Genomic DNA, 26,199 nt, shown 5'->3' on the forward strand with positions numbered 1-26,199 from the left:
TCCTTAGCTGATTTCTAGATTATACATTAGATTAACAGCATCATGCCGAATAAATCTTTTCACCCCGATAAAAAGATGGACGATGACAGTGTAGTTAATTAATGAGTTTGGTTTTGCGATAGAAAATATCCAATGCCGTACATTCGTATGCCAGATTAAAGTTGAAGTATCGGTGTGAATGATTACCAATTAGCGAGCGGATAAGCCGGCAGACTGGCAAATGGATCTGATCAGAACGCGTCGTTAATAGAGCCGAGAGCTCTGCGAGAGAAGGAGAGAAAAGATGGTCGCAGGAAAGAGATACGATTGGCAAATCGGGATATTTTCTAGCAATATATTTATAGCGAGCATTGACACTTCGCTTTCCATTCGTTTCGGTGCATTCTACTCCGGAGAGAACTCAAGTACGAGCCAAATAAATACATTGTTGAGTGTTGACTGTTCATTTAATATATTGGTTTCTACGGAAAGAGAAGAGATAGAGAGAGGATGATGCACTTCTTGCTAATTAATTACTGTACTACTTTGCAATTAATTTTTGAGTGAACGCTTATATATATACTGCGCACCAGCAACATTTATCTCGTTTTCTCGCGTTCATTGTTCTACAAATTGATGGTGACCTCGTTTCAATCTCTCGAACTTTGCCATCTTAAAGCACACGATGTGCGCATTCTACCGACAATGGCGAGTAACAATGGGTGGTCGGATTAAAATGCAAATTAGTCCATAAGTCAAGACATTATATAATTGTTAGCTGTGCTGGCTGGCGGTTATTGTCATGGCAATAAACTTTCAAGATTTAAGGTGTCAGCGAGCGGTATCCAAACGGTATATACATATACGCTTGTACTTAAAAGATTACATACGTACGTATAGATTTGGTATTGTAAACGCGTTCGCCTCTATATCGTCCAGCTTACAACTACTTTATGAACTATTTGAATTATATCTATTCCAAAAATTTCAATCGACGGAAAAAATATTATTAACCGAAGATTACCTTCTGTGAAGATTATGAGAAAAATGTTGCACGCTACTAATAAACGTTATTTCACAATTATTCATCTTTTTAGATAAATGTGCCTTTCTTTATTTAGATATTTCTCGGTTGGTTTCGCGAAAGAAATTTAATCATAACTAAATATAGTAGAACGATTTAGTCATTAACTCGTGGAAAAATATACAGAGTAAAAGGCATTATATATTTATTATTTTTCGTTTTTTCCGAGTGCGCTAAAAGAGAAGAGCTTAGAACCACCTATCTCATTCGACTTGCGCGAGTACTACCCTGAGCATTACTTCCCGCGGGTAATTAACATAAAAGCGATAACGTGAGAGTGCTGTGGAAGTAGCGACGACAGCCGGCATCTTTGAAAGAGATCGTTTGTATTAAAAAAAAAAAAAAAAATGAAAAAGAAAACACCAATTCGAGTAATTTGCGAAAAACTCTCCCGAATAACAAACGTTTCATTATGCATAAATCCGCTTTGAATACATAATATATCCCCCTGTTAGTAATACGCATTAACGTAACTTCTTTATTTTTATATATAAAAACTTTTATAATTTCATAAATTGTACATGTAATTAAAATAATGTACACATACATAATGTAATTCATTAATTATATACATTATTATAATTAATGAATTACATTATAATTATATACATATATTCAAATACGTTATATTTGTTGTGCCAGAAAATACGCGGAAGCAGGCGATAATAATAATTTTTTTTATGACATCACGTCGTAATAATGGTGTTAATGTGTATGCGTATTAGATTACTTTCTGAGGAGATCAGAGGTCAGTGTGACGATGTTCCCGACATGGGCAGTTATGTACTCGTCAGTTATGATTCCCCAGTTAATCGTTAAGGCTACAAGCACTTGCGTCCGTCAAGAGATAGAGAGTTTGTGCTTAACATGCTAATATTAATTATGTCGCGACTACATAATTATACGTCGAGTTTCTATAATAAAAATATAAATGCACTTTTCCGTAAAAATGTATGTACAATTATATTAATTATATTACATAATTTCGTAAGAGACAATACGTTTTCTACAGCTACAGCACTGCATGCCAAATAGTTTCATCTTATGGCTTTTAACGAGCTTCAGTTTCGATTGCACTTTGCAACTCGACGGACATATTTACGCTTTATCTCATTTCTTGATTTAGACTTAAGATATGCGATCACTATACATCATCATGGCATTAGGTAAAAAGTTTACTTTTGAAACTCGGAATTCTAAATAAAATATTTTTATCATTTTTTCGATATTTTCAACTTTGCAACTTCGCACAGTTATCTTTACTCGGATATAATTATTGCGCGTATAAAAATAATTAAATAACAGTAACGCAATCTTCGAGATGTTGACGTAAAAGGCAATTCGTGATTCTGTAATAATTACTGTATGTGCAGTGCCCATTTTCGGATTGTGCTTTGCGACGACCGACGAGAATAATGCATCCGCGTGTAATTGCGAGCACTGTAATAACGAGAAAAAAGTAATCGCTTTGGGAGAGGAGACGACTACTCACGCGTGGCAGGTCATGTACGAGGAGGACAGCGATGATGATGGTAATCGGACAATTTGCGCCAGGAATCGTGATTTTAACGATCGCACTTTTCCAAGTGTCTGTCACATGTTATGTTACAATCATTGCACGAGATATCGAATGGTAGCAGTTACGAAGAATGACGTGAAGAAGTATGTCGTAATTGCGAATAGACCAAGTAAGCATTTGAATAAAAATTGATATTTACAATTATAGTTTCCTTTTATCTCATGTATAGATAGTATTTTACATTTTAATTTAATCAACTTGTAAAACAATTTATAATTAGTTGTAATTAATAATTTTTTATTTTTATGATATCTAATTGTGTAATGTAAATGTAATATAATTATAGTAAAATTATATTTTTTAAATTAAACACAAGTTATTAGAAAAAAGAAATTATTAATATAACTATATAATTTTTACACAGATTATTACAAATTGAAAGATGGATTGTGCTGAGGGATCACTAGGTACTTTCGGGGACCACGTGTAGGCTTGATACATATCTGATTATTACAGAAACTTGAGCAGCAACATTTTTGCAAATTTACATTGTATGTGTATTAATGTAAAAAAAATATATATATATTTAAATAATTTTATTAGCCGGATAGCTCAATGATTTATTTTGAATGTGACTTTTCAGATACAGGATACTCTTTGTGTTTGACGTTACGAAAATTTCATAGCATTCCGTTGACCAGTCGAAGCAAAAGAATTTTTGTTCTTTTCATTTTGATTGATCAATGGAATGGTTCGAAAGTGTCGTAGCATCAAAGAAAGAGCATCCATAGACAACTTGAAATTCTTAAATATAGTTTCCAAAATATAGCCGCTATATTGTGTTTTCCTGTAATTAAGATTCAACCGAAAATATATAATAATTGTATATATATATATATAAACCTCCAGATATATATAATTTTTAATATACCGTATATTCTGATAAACATTTATGTCATCATGATACATGACACATTTTCTAAATTTTTATGTTTTCTGTATTATACAACACATAAAATTATAAGTGAAATCTTGTCTTAATTTCTGTTAATAAATCATAGATTATTCAAAGAATGAGAGTAAATGACTGTTATATGTTTCCGAAATAATGTGCAGTTTAATAAATGTTATTGTTTTTTTAACTCTAAAGATAATTATTATATAATAAAAGTTATAGGTTTAAGATGTGTTCTAAACGCAATAAAACAAGTGTCTTCAATGGAAATATTTTTGGCATGCAGTGCTATAGTAAAAAAAATGTCTTGAAAAATCAAATATAGTATTAACATAATTAATTAATAATTAATATAAATGCATGGAAAAGTACATTTATATTTCTATTATAGAAACGTAACGTAATAGTGTAGTAGATTATATCGCGACATAATTAATATCATGTTAAGTGCGAACACGTCTTGTGTTGGACGCAAATGCTTGTTAATCTTACTGATTAACTAGGGAATCAACATATCGATATGTTGAGAATATTAGCATATTAAGCTCTAATTTTCCTAGAAAGAAATCTAATACACATATTAGTATCACATTATTATAATTTAATATTAGTATCATTATTAATGAAATATTATGAAAATAATGATTAATGTCACATGCATATAAGTAAAAGAGGCTGCGCACAAGAAGAAGAAATGAGGAACAGAAAATAAAGAACAGAAAACAGGAACAAGGAATGAGAAACAGTTTAATATAAAACATGAAATATAATTTAGTAAAATAGAAGAACAGAGAAATAGTACTAAGGTAAAGTGATGAAATTTCTCTATTCTGCGTTACTAAATTACATTTCATATGTTTTATATTAAACTGTTCCCTATTTCCTGTTCCTGTTTTTTGTTCTCTATTCCTTTTCTTATTCCTTTATTTATTGTGCGCAGCCACTATATTTGTATATTTTAATATATAACAGAAATAATCACCACAAAGTTTTAATCATATTCATAATATGTAATTGTACACATGAATCAAATAAAAACTTGGCATATATTTTTCAATTTTTTAAAGAAAATTATGTAATTCATTGTTTTGATGAAAAAGTTATAACATATAATTTCTTAAATTTTTTTAATATATAGTTAACATATAATTTCTTAACTCTTTCTTCTGAATTGCGCTCTAGTGAATTTTTGGTGATTAATACATATACAGATAATGTTATATATGTACATACACATGCAATACACTCACTGATACGATGCGTAGCAGCAAAGCTCTACAGTACAAAGCGTTGATCTATAACATAAAAAACACAAATTATATGTATATAAAATAGTTTCAAAATAATTGATATTTGAAAAAGTCAATTTAATGCGCAATGAAACTTTTATTCGTACCGTAAAATATATTTCATAAAATTAGGTCATGAAAATTATTAAACTTTTAAATTATTTTTTAGATCTAAATTTATATAAAGTATAATAAATATTAATTTTTAAAAAGTAAATTAAATAATTATAAATTGTATAGGCAATATTAAAATTATACATACATGCATACATACATATATATATAAAATTTTGAAAAGTAAAATATCCAAAATCCATCCTATGCATCACATTATACATTTATGTAAAATGAATCGTTATCGCGGAAATAAACGAGTAATTATAATTTTGCAAGTAATAAATAATAAACGAAAGAAGTTATAAATCTAACTTACGACAAGGTTGCTCCGCCGTTGCCCGATGCCACCCCGGGCCTTCTCCTCGTAGAAGCTTCGTAGAAACACTTGCACTCGCGTTACTTTTTTTCGTTCGCAACGAGCGACGACGCCCAGATTTTAAATATTACATTTTCGACGCGTTTCGGTAAAACGCGAGAATCGCGAGAGCTTATTCGCGCGCGAATAGAACCGATGCTCTGTTTTCACGCCTATTTCGCCGCTTTTTTCGAGACCCACTTATCGGAGGTGGACCTAACCTCATCGAACAACGATGATACGGCGACTCCCCCGCGACGCACTCAGGAGTCGCCGATATTTTAAGAAATGGGCACTACATTTCACTACGTTTTATATTTCACAATTCAACGACGTAGAAATCGCGGATCGATAACGCCGAAAAAGTCTGGAAATTCGCGTCGAAAGCGCAGCCGGTGTAAAGCCCGAATCACACTAGCGATTGGCGATTGCGTCTGCGATTGCGACTCGACAAATAGACGAATGGCAAACGGCAATCGCTGGCCGGTTGCTTCCTGATTGGTCCATTTGACGAATCGCAATTGCAGACGCAATCGCCAATCGCTAGTGTGATTCGGGCTTAATTCGATCCGCCCGTGCGATCGCGATCACGATGTCGGTACACGATTTCGCGACGCGATCGGATTTATACAATTAAGCAGGTACAAACACTAAACTCTGGATCGCGAACAACCGAAAATACCTCTAAAAACAACAAGTACTGATGCAAGACTGACATTGCCAGTTACGGGACGCGCAGCACGACAAGATTGCAAAGTCGTAGTGGTGGGGGTCGCGGCGACTCGGACCGCCGAATCGAGCCGAGCGGAGCCGAGCGGAGCCGAGCCGAGGCGAGCCGAGTCGAGCCGAACTCCGAGCTCGCACGTACGTGACGTACGCCGCTATTACGATTTTGCGACCTTGGCGTGCTGCGCGTCCCGTAAATGGCAGTGCCAGTTTTGTATCAGTACAGCTGTTTTTAAATGTATTTTCGATTGTTCGTGATCGACGTTTGTGCGCTCATCGCAGTCCGCGACAGTACGAGTGTGAATTTAGTGCTTAATTATTGTATAAATCCGATCGCGTCGCGAAATCATGTACCGACATCGTGATTGCGACCCACGGATGAATTCATTCATACGGGCAGATCTACTACACGGGCGGATCGAATTACTGCACTTTCGACGAGAATTTCCAGACTTTTTCGGCGTTGCCGATCCGCGATTTTTACGTCGTTGAATTGAAATATAAAACATAGTGAAATGTAGTGCCCATTTCTTGGAATATCGGCGACTCCTGAGTGCGTCGTGAAGTAGTCGCCGCATCATCCTCGTTCGATGAGGTTAGGTCCACCTTCGATAAGTGGGCCTCGAAAAAGCGGCGACGCGAAAACGGTTCTATTCGCGCGCGAATAAGCTCTCGCGATTCTCGCGTTTTACCGAAACGCCTCGAAAATGTAATATTTAAAATCTGGGCGTCGTCGCTCGTCGCGAACGAAAAAAAGTAACGCGAGTGCAAGTGTTTCTACGAAGCTTCTACGAGGAGGAGGCCCGGGGTGGCATCGGGCAACGGCGGAGCAACCTTGTCGTAAGTAGATTTATCATTTCTTTCGTTTATTATTTATTACTTGCAAAATTATAATAACTACTCGTTCATCTCCGTGATAACGGTTCATTTTACATAAATGTATAATATGATGTATAGAATGGATTTTGGATATTTAACTTTTCAAAACTTTATATATATAATTTTAATATTGTTTATACACAGTGTTGTGCTTAGATGATTTTAAAATTAGCTAGATAAAGATGAGATAAAAATATGTAAATTCATCTTAGATAAGATAATGATGATTTTATTTTAAATATATATAGATAAAAGATAACATATGACGATTCATCTAGATAACTTCCAGATAATATTTTTAAAATCACTTATGTAAACAGTTAAAAAATGTAATGTAAAATAAAAAAATGAAAATTATAGATATAAAAATATATTTATAGTTTTATTTATAAGTTTTTATCGTTTACTGCTCAAGTTCTATTACTTAAAATATTTTCATGTGCTATGAAACTCTAAACCAAATTATCTGAATATTATGTTAGATAATTTAGTAAAGATAACACTTTTTTTTATCTAAGATGCAGATATAGATAATACATTTTTTTATTATCTATATAAAGATAAGATAACGCCAAAATTTCATCTAGATGATCATCTATATAATTTTATTTAGATAACAGCAAACACTGTTTATACAACTTATAATTATTTAACTTACTTTTTAAACATTGAATTTTATTATATTTTATATAAATTTAGATCTGAAAAGTAATTTAAAAAGTTTAATAATTTTTATGACCTAATAATTTTATTAAATATATTTTACGGTACGAATGAAAGTTTCGCACATTATTGACCTTTTCAAATATTGCGCACATTATTGACCTTTTCAAATATTAATTACTTTGAAAACTGTTTTACATATAATTTGTGTTTTTTTATATGTTATAGATCAACGCTTTGTATTATAGAGCTTTGCTGCTTTGCATCATATCGGTGAGTGTATTGCATGTGTATGTACATATATAACATTATCTGTATATGTATTAATCACCAAAAATTCACTAGAGCGCAATTCAGAAGAAAAAGTTAAGAAATTATATGTTAACTTTATATTAAAGAATTTAAGAAATTATATGTTATAACTTTTTCATTAAAATAATGAATTACATTCTTTAAAAAATTAAAAAATATATGCCAAGCAAGTAAAAATCTTAAAAATTCTCGTTTTTGTTTGATTCATGTGTACATTTACATATTATGAATATGATTAAAACTTTCTGGTGATTATTTCTGTGTTATATATTAAAATATACAAATATAGTGGCTGCGCACAATAAAAGGAATAAGAATAGGAATAGAGAACAAAAAACAGGAACAGGAAATAGGGAACAGTTTAATATAAAACATGAAATGTAATTTTGTAACGCAGAATAGAGAAATTTCATCACTTCACCTTAGTATTATTCTTCTGTTCCTCCATTTTGCGTCACTAAATTATATTTCATATGTTTTATATTTATATTGAACTGTTTCTTATTCCTTGTTCCTGTTTTCTGTTTTTTATTTTCTGTTTCTTATTTCTTTTATTGTGCCCCTAAAAATATATGCTGTAATAATACATACACATTTGACGAACTTCAAAACTTACATACATAAAACTTATACTTTAATAAAAAATTTGTAAATGTTTAATTAAATCAAAATCAAAATTTTATTTAGATATTCACTTTGAAAAAAAAATTATTTATCAAATCTTTTATTTGGTAAAGATTTTTTTTATCTTATTAAGCTATAATACCTTTTCGAAAATGTAATTGAAATTTTTATACTAGGCTGCTTAAGTTTTGGTAAAGTTTCTCGCATTTAAAGTTCGACATTGTAAAGTATAAATATCAACAAGGCGGTTCCTCCAGAGAGAGACCTTTTACACTATTGCACTACGGTTTGGGTTGACCTCTGACAATATCCCTAACGTGGATATGTCTTACGTATAATTTTTGGTAGTCGGGACTGCGTTTACGCTATCCTGAATAATATATTTTGAAAAATAATATATCTTGCAACAGAATAAATTTTACTTTAGATCTGTAATTCGGATGGATTTTTATTTATAATTTTTATGCTATTATTTTATATAATTTTTATGTATGTTGTGTAATTTGATATACATAATTGTGTGCATTTTTGATTCTTTAAATACTTTCTGCATTACATAACACAGCATTATAAGTAGAATTGTGTTTGCCCAAGTCTTTTGGCATGTTGGCCACTTTGACTATATTTCAAATAAAATTAAACTACACAGAGAGAATTTTCTCTTAGGATTTACTCTGAAAATCATGGTAATCGTAGGACAATATGGTATGGAAAGAATTTTATGAGAATTTCTCTGATTAATATTTATCACAATAAAAATAATATATATTACAAAAAATATAAAATATGTTTGATTCATTTTACTATGCAGTTTAGTAAAATTAATCATACATGTTTTATATTTTATTGTGATAAATATTATTATTTTTATTGTGATAAATATTATTATTTTTATTGTGATAAATATTAATTAGAGAAATTCTTATAAAATTCTTTTCATATCATATTGTCCCACAATTACCATGATTTTCAGGGTAAATTATAAGAGAAAATTCTCTTAGTGTATGTAAGAACAGAACATTTTATTTGTTACGTAAAATATTTTATCGTTTAAAATATTTTTTGGAGTGCCTGCGTGTATAATATTACCTACTGAAATCTTCGAATAAATGATTGAGCCAATAATCAGTATATTTAATATATTAGGAAGTTATGTAAGAGAATTAAATCGAAATCTGATGAAATATTGATTCAATAGTTATATGAATTTACGGTGTATTGTGGTTTCATTATTTTCACCGCGATTTCCGTCATTTTCTCAATTTTGCCGTGGTATCTGCCGCGAATTATGTTAAGCAACGGACGCGCAAATCCTCATTTGCGCTTCGATTTTTCTTTTTTATCGCGTCTGGCAATCGAGGGATGGCAAATCGAGAAGTCGCGATGCGTAAAAGATCAGGCGTAACGGAGCGCAAATAATACTCAATTAAACGACATGGGGAACCATTTGAAGGGGAGAAAGAGAGGAAATGCCGGACGTTTCCGTATGTTTGACGCTCGAAATGCGCAGGAAGTTAACAGTCCAGCTTCGGTGGCTGATGCGAGAGAAAATAGGGTGGAACCGCGGGGTGGTTCGCGGGGACTGAAGGAAAGGAATTAACTAGACGCTGAGTCCTCTCGCAAATTGAGTTGCACGGAGCCGGAATTTAAACATTCAAATTAACCTATTTAGCAAGTCAAAGAGGTTAATGTGTGCGCGGCGGTTTCGCATTTCCTCCCCCCCGCAGATCCTAATATTCAATCGATATTGCCTTGTATCTTGCCCGTCGACCGCAGATTCCCACCGGTCGCGTTTTTTTATTCCCTTTCATATCGGTAGCTGTTCGATTCTCTCGCGACCAGAAACGCGCCTCTTTCCCTTTCCCGTTTCGGAAGTGGTTACATCGGGGGATGAATTTTTCTCCCCTTTTTTTTATTCTTTTTTTTTTTCATCAAATTGATGCAATATCTATGAGAGTGAGAAAGAAGAGAGATAGAGAGAGAGAGAGCGGATATATAATATTTATTACTCGGCTGCGAGCTGCGACTTTGTGACACCAGCTTGTTCCGTGGTGATGTTTTCAAACGTTCCAATTAATTCTTCCCTCGAAACGGGCATTGTTTTGCGCCAGATAAACGCGAAAGATTGTCCACCGAGCGATATACGCAACGCGGTGCGGTAACGCGCGTAAACAAAGGGTGTTGCACACGATGCACGACGCATGTTGCTTGCATGACATGCATGGAAAAAAAATCGCTCGGCTTTCCCAACGGAAATTGATCCTCCGGCACGAGATCCTCCGATTATTTCCTACGTTTTTACGGCTACGTTTGTTACAGTAACGTCGACACAAACTACGCCTCTGAGTGCAATTATAACTTTATACAAATAAACTTTGAAGGGGAATGTTTTAGCCTGCTAATAACATCATTTCCTCGCAAACGACCGTCGGAATATCCGTTCCTCGTCCAGTTTCTTTTCGCGTTCTTTTTTCTTTTGTAAGACTGCCGGCCTCGAGTTCTGGACATTCCGGTAAAGTTTAATAGCGATGCATTTCGCCACGTGTTATCGAGAAGCCGATTTTCTAGTTTTGTTTCGTCGTTAGCACAATCGATCGATAGGCGACCCGTTTTTCAAAAAGGATTGACCACAACCAGCGTGAAATAAGCCCTTCAAATGCGCGCACGCACGCATGCATATATGTACATATATGCACATATATGCACATATATATACATATACATACATATACATGTAAGGTGATTTATATTCTAAATCGTTTTAAAATTCATTTTATACAAAATAATTTAACCGAATATTTAACCCATTAATTTATCACACAACTATATTAAGACGAGGAGCGTTCTTGGAGCAAGAATTTAAGATGCTTTTATAATTAACTGATAATTAATTAGTCTCTTATGCAGAGACTACGAATAATCGTAGAGAATAATATAATCGCTTTAATCGTTTGATGTCTTATAGAACTTCTTAGAACTTATAGAACGCGCTTCGAGAAATAATGCAACACGGAGTTATTTGCTCCGCTACCTGTTCGTTCGAGCCTTGTCGCATGAATAACGACAAGACGATCTCGTAAAGGTATATATATAAACATATTAGTATACGTCATGAAATTCCTATAACAAGTACGAGCGCCGAATTTTGTTGTTATCGTGACCTTGTTATTGTTCGCGCGGCGAGACTCGAGCGCGGACTGATCGTGTATTATTCCTCATTCGTGAAAAGTACCAAAACTAAACACGATATTATAGTTTATTATAGTTAACAATTATACGATTATTACAGTTAACAATTATCCACTCGCGTGATTAATTAATTTCCGCGATTAACGACTTGTAAACGCATCGAGGCGACGATTATTAAAGACAGTATTTCACGATTTTTACATTTTTCATAGAAATCGAAACGAGATGAGAGATGAGAATTTAAATTATATTATATTCGTTTAATTGCGATTAGGCTAATGATTTCTTTAATGCTTGGATTAAAATATATCTTCCATCGCGTTTTTAACTTTTTATCAATTTAAATATTATTTGACTGCTATTTTTTTATATCGAGAACACGGTGTAATAAAACAAATCATTGAATGTTTCAAATAACATTATAATACATTATTTGTTAATATTAATATTTTTCACAGAATTGATGTGTTCAAAATCGTAGTTTCGGCGACTATGTTTTTTTTGCATGTTCTCTGTTACTATAATAAAGTGAGCGTCGCGTAAGATTAATGTTGAAAGTGTCATGCAAAGTGCAGAGCTATCGCCGTATTGTACTGATAGTACGAGCGCGCAATCGTAATTAAATATGTTTTCGAAAATGAATGTCATAAAGAAGGGATGAACAAGAGAGGAGAAACAAGCCTGGAGAAGCATCAGGCGATGACGGAGCAACCGTAGAGTAAAATTAATTTATTATTTATTACTTGTAAAATTAATTGCTCGTTTATTACTACGATAATTATCGATTTTATATTATATAATATAATGCATATATGAAAAACATTTTAATTTTATTTTAAAATATTTAAAGTATTTAATAAAATTTTTATAATAATATATTTTTATATTATATATATTTTACATATATATTCATAGAAGTAAAATGTAAAATTTTGTTTAAGATTTATAATTATATATACGATATATATAATATAAATTAGATCTTTATTTATCATAATTTACATTAAAGTTTATATTTAAAAGACAATTTTTATTCTGAAGCTATGTAATTTTTTTCTTAAATATTGATTTAAAGAGTAAATAAAAAATTTAATTATATTAAATAATTATTTTTTTGGACATTGGCTTTAAAATTTAAATATATTTTACAGATCAACGTCGTGTTCTACAAAATATCGCCGTATATATATTATATATAATATACACAAGGGTGATGTTTTTTAGAACACGACGTTGATCTGTAAAATATATTTAAATTTTAAAGCCCATGTCCAAAAAAATATTTGGTATAATTAAATTTTTTATTTATTCTTTAAATCAATATTTAAGAGAAAAATTTCATAGCTTCAGAAAAAAAATGTATGTGTACATATATGTACACACACACATTTATGATTAATTATTTTACATGCATTGTGTAAAATATTTCATCTCGCGCACAAAAGATTCTCGTTTTTGCAGAGATTCTAATTTTCACAATTTACATTTTCCTTAAACATATATATTTTATGTGAGAGGGACTTACGCTTTTCAGTCTGCTTGTGAAAGATATTTCAAAGTTCCTCTTTCCGTCGTCGAATTAAACAGCTCAGTAAATCGGACCAGCTCAGCCCTTTAAAATGGGTAGGAAGTCAGATGGTTTCGATATATTTATGTACTCGCATCTCATTCGTATATTTATGCGTGACTATGTATACGCTGGTCCTCAAAGGGGTCGACGTGATCCTTTCGTAGAGAACCAATAAATATTGGTAGACGGAGTCCAATAAAATCCTTTCTCCGGAATCATACAGATGCTTGCTTCACCTGATTTCGAGTAGCAGCTACAAATTTCCATAGAACATTCGACGCCTTTGACTGAAAATAAAGAGAAACGTTATGCGAAGTTCACCGGAAACGCGTCAGGAGAGAATACTATTTTATGTACATATATAGGTATATCTAGAAATGTATGTTATAGTAAAATTATTCAAGTTTTATTTAAATTACATCTACATTCACATTTGTAAGACTCGGAAAATTATTCCTGCATTTTCGTACGAATCCATCAACTCTTACTCTGTCGTATTCCGTTTTTTGTCTCGAATCGCGCTCGATTTGCAATCTCGTGTAAGACTTTGCATCTACTAAAAAAAATGACAGCCACTTAGAGAAATGCAGAGAACGACCTAGTTCGACCTGACTGTGACGCGTTGTGTGCAGCGAATTTTACATACGCCAACGCACAACGTCGTTCCTCGTCGTCGTATTGTTTGGAAGGATTCGAGAGAACGCGGCCAGCGCTCGACTTGGTTGGCTTCACTTATTCTTACTTACAGTACTCGCACGTCGCATTTCCACGTCTCCCTTTAACGGGGCGACTGAGCATTTGTCTGGCTTGCCCCGCAACTAACTATGCCGCTATGAGCGAAATCTGCCACGGCGGAATCGTTTCTAACTGATGTCGACTGATTATTCAACCCCCTTTTCTCTCGCCCCATTGTTCCACTATTGTCGCGTTGATACCGATAGTTCGTTCTTAAGACGTTGGTCTGATTCCATTTCTCGGTTCCGAAGCAAGAGCTGAGTTTAAATGCGATTGTGAGACAAAAGATTTTTTAATACTAACATTACTTTGATTACAGAAAAATATTCTTTCAACATATAAATCTTCGACATCATATATTTGAATGCATCAATTAAATGTGCTCGTTAAAAAAATGTAATCTGCAATGACGATGAGATTTTCTAGAGAATAAATCTTTATATCCACTACTACATACAATATATATAATATGTTTACACAAAATTAGCTATCTGAACCTAGCACTCGATTTTTTAAAAATTAATTTTTTAAAACGGAAAATGATAGCATTTCGTTTGTAGTTTTTTGTAATAACAGTAATTTCGTTTGTAGTTTTATCAATTAATAAATAAAAAAATTTTTTAAATGACTCGCACCCGACATTGAAATATCGCAAATCCGCTTGCGCAGTCTTCTTTAGAATCGTTTGTAGTTGTTTGTAGTGATTTTCCTTTCGTTTGTAGTTGAGCGGTTTAAAAGTTATAAACAATTGTTTATTCGTCCAAGAGGTAAATTTGTTAATTTTAAAGATATCGCAAATCCGCTTGCGCAGTCTTTTTTAGAATCGTTTGTAGTTGTTTGTAGTGATTTTCCTTTCGTTTGTAGTTTAGCGGTTCAAAAGTTATAAACAATATTGTTTATAACTTTTGAACCGCTCAATTACAAACGGAAGGAAAATCACTACAAACAACTACAAACGATTCTAAAGAAGACTGCGGATTTGAAAAATCTTAAAAATTGACAAAGTTAGCTCTTGGACGAATAAACAATTGTTTATAACTTTTGAACCCCTCAACTACAAACGAAAGGAAAATCACTACAAACAACTACAAACGATTCTAAAGAAGACTGCGCAAACGGATTTGCGATATCTCAATGTCGGTTGCGAGTCATTTTTAACATTTGTTTTATTTATTAATTGATAAAACTACAAACGAAATTATTGTTACTACAAACAACTACAAACGAAATGCTATCATTTTCTGTTTTAAAAAATTAATTTTTAAAAAGTCGGGTGCTAGGTTCACATAGCTATCATTTTATATATTTTGTTTTTTTAAATAATATTTTTAGGCGCGTCTCCACCTCGTTTTCAATGTATTCGCGACTTTCGATCACGTAGGTGCGATTAAACTGACCAGTCTCTGGGCTTACTACTTAGGCTCGCGATGCAGGGCTGTCAAGATTAATAAAGAATCATTTTATATATTTTGTTTTTTTAAATAATATTTTCAGGCGCGTCTCCGCCTTGCTTCCAATGTATTCGCGATTTTCGACCACGTAGATGCGATTAGGCTGACCAGTCTCTGGAGTTACTACTTAGGCTCGCGATACAGGACCGTAAAGAGTAATAAAAAATTATTTTATATATTTCGCTTTTTTAAATAATATTTTCACACGCGTCTCCACCTCGCTTTCAATGTATTCGCGACTTTCGACCACGTAGATGCGATTAGGCTGACCAATCTCTGGGCTTACTACTTAGGCTCGCGATACAAGAACCGTAAAGATCAATGAAGATCACTTCCATTTTTTATATATTTCGTTTTTTTAAATAATATTTCACACGTGTCTCGTGTCTCCGCCTCGCGTCTGTTCTCAATGTATTAGGCTGACAAATCTCTGGGCTTACTACTTAGGCTCGCGATACAAGGACCGTAAAGATCAATAAAGATCATTTTATATATATTTCGCTTTTTTTAAAATAATATTTTACATGTGTCTCCGATTCGTGGTCGCTCTCAATGTATTCGCGTATTTCCAACCACGTAGTTGCGATTAGACTGACCAATCTTTGGGCTTACTACTTACGGTCGCGATGCAGGACTGTAAAGATTAATTAAGATTATTTTATATATGTATATATATATATTTCGTTTTTTAAAATAATATTTTACATATGTCTCCGCCTCGCGTCCGCTCTCAACGTATTAGGCTGACCAATCTTTGGGCTTACTACTTAGACTCGCGATACAAGGACCGTAAAGATCAATAAAGATCATTTTATATCAATTTCGTTTATTTTAAATATTTTGACACGCGTCTCTGCCTTGCGGCCGCTCTCAACGATTCGTATACTTCCGACTACGTAGGTGCGATTAGGCTGACCAATCTCTGGGCTTACTACTTAGGTTTGCGATACCAGGACCGTAAAGATCAATAAAAATCATTTAACTATGTGAACCTAGCACCCGACTTTTTAAAAATTAATTTTTTAAAACGGAAAATGATAGCATTTCGTTTGTAGTTGTTTTTAGTAACAATAATTTTGTTTGTGTAGTTTTATCAATTAATAAATAAAAATTTTTTTAAATGACTCGCACCCGACATTGAGATATCGCAAATCCGCTTGCACAGTCTTCTTTAGAATCGTTTGTAATTGTTTGTAGTGATTTTCCTTTCGTTTATAGTTGAGCGGTTCAAAAGTTATAAACAATTGTTTATTTGTCCAAGAGCTAACTGTATCAATTTTTAAGATTTTTTAAATCCGCTTGCGCAGTCTTCTTTAGAATCGTTTGTAGTTGTTTGTAGTGATTTTCCTTTCATTTGTAGCGGTTCAAAAGTTATAAACAATATTGTTTCTAAAGAATACTGCGATTCTAAAGAAGACTGCGCAAGCGGATTTGCGATATCTTTAAAATTAACAAATTTACCTCTTGGACGAATTGTTTATAACTTTTGAACCGTTCAACTACAAACGAAAGGAAAATCACTATAAACAACTACAAACGATTCTAAAGAAGACTGCGCAAGCGGATTTGCGATATTTCAATGTTGGGTGCGAGTCATTTAAAAAATTTTTTTATTTATTAATTGATAAAACTACAAACGAAATTATTGTTACTACAAACAACTACAAACGAAATGCTATCATTTTCCGTTTTAAAAAATTTAAATGTCGGGTGCTAGGTTCACATAGCTCGCAAAATTTAATTACTTTTTTCGATCAAGAAGGAAAAATATTCTCTTTAAGAAGTTAAATTTCTGAAGAGCTATATTAGACATACGAATGCATCGATCGTTAAAAGAACGCAATTTATTTGAGTTTCTGAATAACTTTTTATACATGAATACGATGAAAATTTTAAATAAACGAAAACAAAAGAAGAGTGACAATAAGATAGATAAAAAGTAAATTATGGATAGAAAATAAATTAACTTTTCAATTAAACTGTGTCATTGTGCTACAAGAAATATCTTAAAATTGCACAGTTGTATCGTATTGCAAAATGGACCATATACTGTATTGATGATCGATTTGAAATTCGCGTCCTACATTTGTAAAATGTCGTAACATTGAAATTTTGTGCTACATTTATTATGTCATTACGCAATCAGAAGCAATAAAGACGCAACGATCTATAGTTAGAAAATCGTCAGATTGCCAATCGCTACGACCAGAAGCAAGCTCGGAGAGTACGACACACTAATGTTTCTTTTCCATGAACCGAACAAACTGTGCTCGTAAAGGCGACTGATTGACGTAGCAACTCGTAGGCACGAGAATTGCTCGTCCCGACGAGCTTGTACGAGCCGCATCATAATGGAAACTTCGCGATCGCGTGCGTCAAAACGACTTTGTGCTACGGCGTTTGTCGTTGGCGACATGGTCACTGGCGTTTGCTCGCACATTCTCGGGGACATTACCGTAAAATATTCGTGCGAAAGCCGATTTGTAGATTTCGATGAACGTCATCATTCAACCGGGGAGTGAAATCGTGAAGAAAAAAAGTTTTTGATTATTTATTCTTTTTATGAAAGAAGATTATTATTGTAAATTTTTTATCAAATTCGCGCGAAGGAAAAGAAATGAAGAATGATAAAACAAAGGAGATATTTTAGAAAAAGATATTTTATAGCTTTTATATAACACGTGATATGTATCATAAAAATTTTCTGTCAGACGTATTACACCATTCTATCGCGACATTTATTATGTATTTTAACAGAATAACTCATAGCATAAAGCCTTTAACTCTCATTGATTATAAATTTATGTCTTTAAAGTCATTGAAGCTCAGTAAGATCCTAAAAGTTTAATAGCTCATAATAAGTCAACTGACGCAGTAATATCGATAAGTAATGAAAAACGACGGGGCTGGTATGTGATGATTGCTTCGATAATTTTTAATTATTGGTCTTAAAAAATAAAATGAGAAAAAGAAACTCGCGGATATATATTTTATTTTGTCATAATTTTCAATTTACAAATTATCAGAAAAGCAAATATTTTTTTCCATTTTTTTTATTTTTACGATTTCAACGTTATTGTTATTTATTATTATCATATAATCATGAGTTATTTAATTGAATGATGTGTCTAACTGTTCTAGATTTACATATCGTATATTATATGTGTGGTTATAATCATTAATATATAATTCTATTATATATTAGATATATATTATGTTACGCATTTAAAATATTTGCGCCGTGACTCATTAAAAACAAGTATCAAATGGTTCAAATTCAAAGCAAACTATCTTATTATTTTATAAATTTAAAAAATAATTATCTCAGTAAAACAGCATAATGGTCAATACGCATCTACAACGCAATCGCTTCTCGTTCGTCTCGAATGAATTTCGCGTACAAACAAGTGTTAAGAGTACCGACGAATCTAACGATGAATGATGATTATCTTCATGTTTATACAATATTAATTAGTCTATTCGACCATAATTAACGCGTCTGTCGATACTTGTGATCAGTACCTTTCGCCTTGTATTTGGTTGTTTTTGCATTCATGCACGGAGAGAATTTTCTCTTAGAATTTACCTTGAAAATCATGGTAATCGTGGGACAATATGGTATGGAAAGAATTTTATGAGAACTTCTCTGATTAATATTTATCACTATAAAAATAATAATATCTATCACAATAAAATATAAAATATGTTTGATTAATTTTACTAAACTGTATAGTTAAAATTAATCAAATATATATTTTATATTTTATTGTGATAGATATTATTATTTTTATAGTGATAAATATTAATATTAATCAGAGAAATTCTCATAAAATTCTTTCCATACCATATTGTCCTACGATTACCATGATTTTCGGGGTAAATTCTAAGAGAAAATTCTCTCTGTGTGGAAATGAGCCGTCTTATAATACGCTTTTCGCGCTTTTTGTTAAGAAGAAATGTCAAATAGCCTAAATTCAAGTGATATTATTATAATCTAATTACTTCAGTTACATTAATATATATATTTTCTTATTAATATCTCTTTCAATGTTCAACACATTCAAACATGCCGCGCGCCGCGCCGCTAAGAAATTTTCCCGCGCGCGACCTTGTGACGTAGGCGCGAGATACGTGAATTCCGCCGCTTACTTTGCGCCGCATTTCACAGTCGTCGCGACACGCATCACGTCTCGTCCTCGTGTCTCCTCGTTCGTCTCGAGTAAATTTCGCGTACAAAGTATCGGGAGTGCCGAATCTAACGGTGAGTGACGATTATCTTATGTACATATTAATATGCAACAACGATTAATGCGTCTGTCGGTATTTGTGACCATCGCTTTGCATTCCATCGTTTCGGTGTCCGTGGAAACGAGCCGGCTCGTAACGGCTTTTTTGGAGCATTTGCCAAGGAAAACTGTCGAACAATTCCAACTCGATATTACTATAATCTAATTATTGTAGCTACATTAATATATATATTCTTGTTAATGTTTCTTTCAATATGATGCGCCGCGCCGCTAATTGTAAGGAATTTTCTCGCGCGACCGTGTGAAGTTGGCCGTTTATCGCGCAGTCGCAGCGCTGCTTCTCGTTCGTCTCGAAGTGAACTTTGCGTGTCGGGAGTGCCGAATCTAACGATGAATAATGATTGTTTTGCATTAGTTGCCCTATATAATCGCGATTAGTGCGTATCTCGTAATCGATGTGTATCGCTCCGCGCTTCGTTCGATCATCACCTTCGCGTAGTTCGCGGCATTCGCTAGACCGCTAAGTGTTTTGAACGAGATCCAGCATCCGAAGCATCGGCATATGTAATCGGCAAGAGATTGTTATACTTGTCTGCGACAGTGAGTGTTTCACATGTGCCATTTGTTATCGAATTATTCTTATACTTTTCGAAGTTTTTCGTCCTGCAATACAATTTGTCCAACAGAAACAAAAATATAATATATTTTTTTTAATATTGAATTTTTTTATTAGCTATGATATCAATAAAAAAAAATTTCTTTAAATTGTATAAAGCACTATTTATAAAAAAAATCGAAAATATAAATGCAATAGACAATATTCATAATTATTTTTAATATATATATATATATATATATATATATACACACAAATATATAATATTATTTAATGTCGGATTTTTTTATTAACTATGATATTAATAAAAAAATAAAATTTCTTTAAATTATATAAAGCACTATTTATAAAAAAGAATCGAAAATATAAATGCAATAGACAATATCCATAATTATTTTTAATATATATATATACACACTAATATATATTATTTAATGTCGGATTTTTTTATTAGCTATGATATTAATAAAAAAATAAAATTTCTTTAAATTGTGTGAAGCACTATTTATCAAAAAATTGAAAATATAAATGTGATAGGCAATATCCATAATTATTGTTAGATTTTAATATACATATACACCTAAATATATAATATTTTTAACGTTCGATGTTTTTATTAGCTATGACCAATACAAAATAAAATTTCTTTAAATTGTGTGAAGCACTATTTATAAAAAAATCGAAATATAAATGTGATAGGCAATATCCATAATTATTTTTAGATTTTAATATACATTTATACCTAAATATATAATATTTTTAACGTTCGATGTTTTTATTAGCTATGATCAATACAAAATAAAATTTCTTTAAATTGTGTGAAGCACTATTTATAAAAAAATTGAAAATATAAATGTGATAGACAATATCCATAATTATTTTTAGATTTTAATATACATATGTACCTAAATATATAATATTTTTAACGTTGGATGTTTTTATTAGCTATGACATCAATAAAAAATAAAATTTCTTTAAAGATTGTGTGAAGCACTATTTATAAAAAAATCGAAATATAAATGTGATAGGCAATATCCATAATTATTTTTAGATTTTAATATACATATACACCTAAATATATAATATTTTTAACGTTCGATGTTTTTATTAGCTATGACCAATACAAAATAAAATTTCTTTAAAAAATTGTGTGAAGCACTATTTATAAAAAAATCGAAATATAAATGTGATAGGCAATATCCATAATTATTTTTAGATTTTAATATACATATACACCTAAATATAATATTTTTAACGTTCGATGTTTTTATTAGCTATGACCAATACAAAATAAAATTTCTTTAAATTGTGTGAAGCACTATTTATAAAAAAATCGAAATATAAATGTGATAGGCAATATCCATAATTATTTTTAGATTTTAATATACATATATACCTAAATATATAATATTTTTAACGTTTGATGTTTTTATTAGCTATGACATCAATAAAAAATAAAATTTCTTTAAATTGTATGAAGCACTATTTATAAAAAAATTGAAAATATAAATGTGATAGGCAATATCCATAATTATTTTTAGATTTTAATATACCTAAATATATAATATTTTTAACGTTCGATGTTTTTATTAGCTATGACCAATACAAAATAAAATTTCTTTAAATTGTGTGAAGCACTATTTATAAAAAAATCGAAATATAAATGTGATAGGCAATATCCATAATTATTTTTAGATTTTAATATACATATATACCTAAATATATAATATTTTTAACGTCCGATGTTTTTATTAGCTATGACCAATACAAAATAAAATTTCTTTAAATTGTGTGAAGCACTATTTATAAAAAAATCGAAAATATAAATGTGATAGACAATATCCATAATTATTTTTAGATTTTAATATATATACAAATATATAATAAGAGAGAATCTGTTATTGTATGTCTTTTGTAAAACATATGCTGGGTGATGTAATATTAAATGATCAAAACGGTCGATAGGGACTGAAGGCTCAAAATTAAAAGTTTGGCGGAATATCGTAATCGACAGGGTCGGTTGCAGTTTCGTGAGTCCTCGTACTTTTAGTCTGGGGGCACAGAACGGCACGCAATAATCGGGGCGGACTCTATCGCGTGGCTCGATCGTTTGGAGCTTGCTATCTGGAATCTTGATCGCTTCTGATCGAGCAATTATTCCGTGGCACTTCAATTTTCCACGATAAATTTTTACCGCGATCACCGAACCGGAGGAGGACATGCCAAAGCGCGGCAACATGAGAGGGTAACGGGAAAAATTTGTCGGAAAAATGGATAGCCATTGTCTTCGGCCTGACGGAAGGTAGAGACGAAATTGAGCCATCGATTATCGTCCGCAGGTTTGCATAGAAATTGCTGAAAATGTGAAAACCGATTTTGCAATATTTCGCGACGAGCTATTAATTCATTTAAATAAACGCCAATGTTTTTTTTCTATAGCGTACTCTTTATTTAAGATATTATCTCTCTCTCATCTCTCTCGTTAGTAATTTGAAGCTTGGCATGCCCGACAGCAAGATGTATACGTTTCGATAGTTTGATAGCTCAATTCTTGCTAAATGGAAATTTCGAAATCGCGACTTGCACAATAAATGCAAATGCGAATCAAATTAATGCAAATACGATGCGACCACAGGGTTGCATATAGGGTGATAAATATAATATAAGTGCGTTATCTCTCTCTCTCGTTCTCGAATATATCTGAAAATGTACGTTTCGTAACTCCTTCCCGTACGTTCGCGCGCGCGAGAATTTACATAACGGCATTTTATGCACGCTAGATATCATGCGTGCAATAGTCAGGCGTCAGACTTGTTCAGCCGCGCACCGAGTATCACAGACGTACGTATAACATCGGCCAACTTGAGGAGCCTCCAGGCAAATCGACGATGTGTGTAATCGAGCGACAGTGGTTGTGTAGCAGTCAGTAGCTGAGGAGAGGAACCGAGAAGGACTGTGTGCGCTGTACACAACCCTCCTCCCTTGCCGGGAGTTTCGAGGTTGCGTTGAAGGAGATATATCATCGGACTCGCCGTGATACAGTGTCCTTCATGCACATTTCGTTGGGTCGTACATCACTGCCGACGTTACCACCCCGTAGCGCGCACAAGCAGGCCTTCCGATAGAATTACGTAATACGCGACGTCTTCGATCTCCTCTCCTAGAGAAAGCGCCTAAAGCGTTTCCGTATCAAAGCAAAGTTTCGAAATAGAGAATCTACTTTTTTGACTACGCGCATACGGGAGAGAGAAAACTGGTCCCTTTATATCGCTAGCCCTCCAATCTGTGTACAGGAATCGATAGTCTAAAGTTTCGCGTTCGCTGCTTTTTTTTTCCAATTACTCGTCGGGTTCCTTTATCGGATGCGCTTGGAGAATAGTTTTCCGTAGTTATACGATGGTTTCCGTTAGGCAATTTAAGTAAAATATACAAGCGTCTGTGATGCAAAGAAAACTAACTTTTGATTTGATATACATTTTCTCTTTCTCCTTCACCCCTCATCTTTCTATCTCTCGACTAACCGAGGAAGCATCGCATCCTCTCGCGAGTAACCGAAACAGTTATCGAACGTATCGCATTTCATCTTCAGGTAATCCTCGATCGAATCTATAATTTTCATGGATCGAACTAGGATGCCCGTTGACGAGGATTGATTGACGAGATTCCCTTTGATGGCGTATTGTCAGAGAGATAACCTGAATAGAATGAGCTTATTGCGCTTAGAGCGTATTCGAATACACATATGTGTGTGTATGTATGTGTTAAAATTTTCATTTGCACGCGTACAGTCAGTGCAGCTGAATAAAATGCGTAATCTCTTTTCTCCTTTATGTGAAAATATTCCAAACTTTCTTTTTCACATTTTATGCTGTCATCTTTAAAGAATTATAAATTACTCGAACAATACAAGCGCGCGCTACGCAAGTGCCATTCTTCGATTTTATATTTTATATTAAAAAGAATGATAAAAAAAAAAAATAATATAAAGTTTGTTTAAACTTGATTAATATTTTTTCATAGAGAAATCAGCTGATTAAAGCGTTAATTTGCCAATTAAATTTTTAAATAATAATACAATAAAAAATTAAAATAGTAATATGTTGTAAATAATATGTTATAATACCTTATTTTTGATTAATATTTTTTGACAGAAATCAGCTGATAACTGTCAAAAATATTACAACATATTATTTGAAACATATTATTATTTTAATTATTATTTTAAAAATTAATTAGCAAATTGACGCTTTAATCAGCTGATTTCTGTCAAAAAATATTAATAAAGCGAAAATTTGCTAATTAAATTTTAAAATAATATGTTATAAAAATTAAAATAGCAATATTTTATTTTATTTTATTTGTTACAGGTAGCATTGCTGATAAGTTGACCGCGAGATTCTCGAGTGTCGAACGGACCAAGGACCAAGAGAGGAGGAGGAGGCCCGGGGCGGCATCGGGCAACCGCGGGGCAACTATAAGGTATGCAAAATAAATATATAATTTCTTTTAAGAAATGCATAATTTTTGTTATATTTGTTTAAGTATCTCTCTATATATGTATGTATTTTATTTGTTATTACAGGTAAGCATAAGTGATAAGTCGCGCGCGAGTTGATTGCGAGATCCTCGGGTTTCGAACGGACGTTGATTCGTGCGATTGTAGTTTTCGCATCGTTTTTTCTAATTGTAAGTGTAATGTACGCGAAATACGCGTGTGTCTCACGCGTCGCGTCGGGAGTGCCGTGTAAAGTTTCGCGTGTCGGGAGTTCCGTGTAAAGTGTCGGGCAATCGTAATTATTCGTGTTTTCGCGAGTGTCGCGAGTGCTACCATGGACCAAGAGAGGAGGAGGAGGCCCGGGAGGCATCGGGCGACAACGGGACAACTGGGAGGTATGCAAAAACATTTTTTTTTTAAACTCCATTGAGATATTTGATCGTTTCCAGACTTTCAAAACACCCTGTACATCCCCCCTCACACACACACACACACACACACATACACATGTATATATATATATATATATACATAATTTGAATATTTTGTTTCCAGATCAATGTGCTGTGTACTACAACTCTGCTACCTGCTACTACACGTATCGGTGAGTGAGAAATTGTTTATTTACTGATACCCTATTTCCTTAGCGGTAATGGTAATGGGGGTGTATGAAGCTGGGTCTCATTTCGTGGAAGCTCACAAATAATTAAGAAATCTGGCTTTATTTTCAATAGTTCCACTATTGAAAATAAAGTCAGAACTCTTAATTATTTCTGAGTTTCTACGAAATTATACGCTAGCTTAATATTTTTTCGATACAGTAAAATGTTAGACGACAAAATCATTCAAATATATTTTATTTTGAAGCGGATTAAAAATAACGTGTGCGATAAAATAATATTTTTACTTTTATCTACATAACTTGTAATCAGCTAAAGATATTCGGCAAATGATATTCAATGCAATTTTTATATTTAATAAATAGAGATTAAAATCGCGAATAATAATGATAGAAAATATGTTTAATCTTTTTTTTTGTACTAGTTACATTAATTCTCGATCGCGTTTAAAATAACATGTTAATTTTTACTTTATCGTACAATCGGTGTTTGTTAAGTAAATATAGCTCTCTTCAAAGTAAATTCCCTCGACGTTTCTAGAATGTCCACTTATTTGATTCTTTGAGTACGGATTTCTTTGTTTGTTTTCGCGTGGCAGAGGGAACTCTTCAGATTTGAATGTTTTATCGCATGGAGTGGTATCGATTCTATTTCTATGTGACTGCTAGAGAAGATGTCTAGTGTTGGAGCGCAGAATTTAAATCATTTCGCGCTGCATTGCGCTACGCAAATATTCCACACTTATGTCTCTACACGGAGAGGCCGCGCTTCAGC

At 32.7% G+C, this 26,199-nt stretch overlaps 1 protein-coding gene across 5 annotated transcripts; it reads left to right on the forward strand.

Moving 5' to 3' along the window:
• Positions 1–268: 268 nt before the first annotated feature.
• Positions 269–25,409, forward strand: LOC145937088 (uncharacterized). 5 transcript variants are annotated; one of them, XR_014425473.1, is made up of 5 exons: positions 269–404; positions 2,437–2,751; positions 24,678–24,789; positions 24,893–25,200; positions 25,361–25,409. XR_014425473.1 is itself a non-coding variant. In XM_083039941.1 (3 exons), the coding sequence occupies exons 1-3, from the start codon at positions 284–286 to the stop codon at positions 3,036–3,038; spliced, it is 468 nt and encodes a 155-aa protein (XP_082896067.1). In that variant the 5' UTR covers positions 269–283; the 3' UTR covers positions 3,039–3,656. The 5 variants fall into 5 exon arrangements, 2 of the variants coding, with proteins under 2 accessions (XP_082896067.1, XP_082896068.1); XR_014425475.1 differs by lacking the exons at positions 24,893–25,200; positions 25,361–25,409 and adding an exon at positions 3,007–3,133 and having other exon boundaries at positions 24,678–24,695; XR_014425474.1 differs by lacking the exons at positions 24,678–24,789; positions 24,893–25,200; positions 25,361–25,409 and adding exons at positions 3,007–3,133; positions 3,226–3,656.
• Positions 25,410–26,199: the final 790 nt, after the last annotated feature.

The sequence above is a fragment of the Prenolepis imparis genome, unplaced genomic scaffold (assembly GCF_030444845.1).
Source record: "Prenolepis imparis isolate NDT839.2.m4 unplaced genomic scaffold, iyPreImpa1.0 SCAF_6, whole genome shotgun sequence".
In the NCBI taxonomy this organism is placed as follows: domain Eukaryota; kingdom Metazoa; phylum Arthropoda; class Insecta; order Hymenoptera; family Formicidae; genus Prenolepis; species Prenolepis imparis.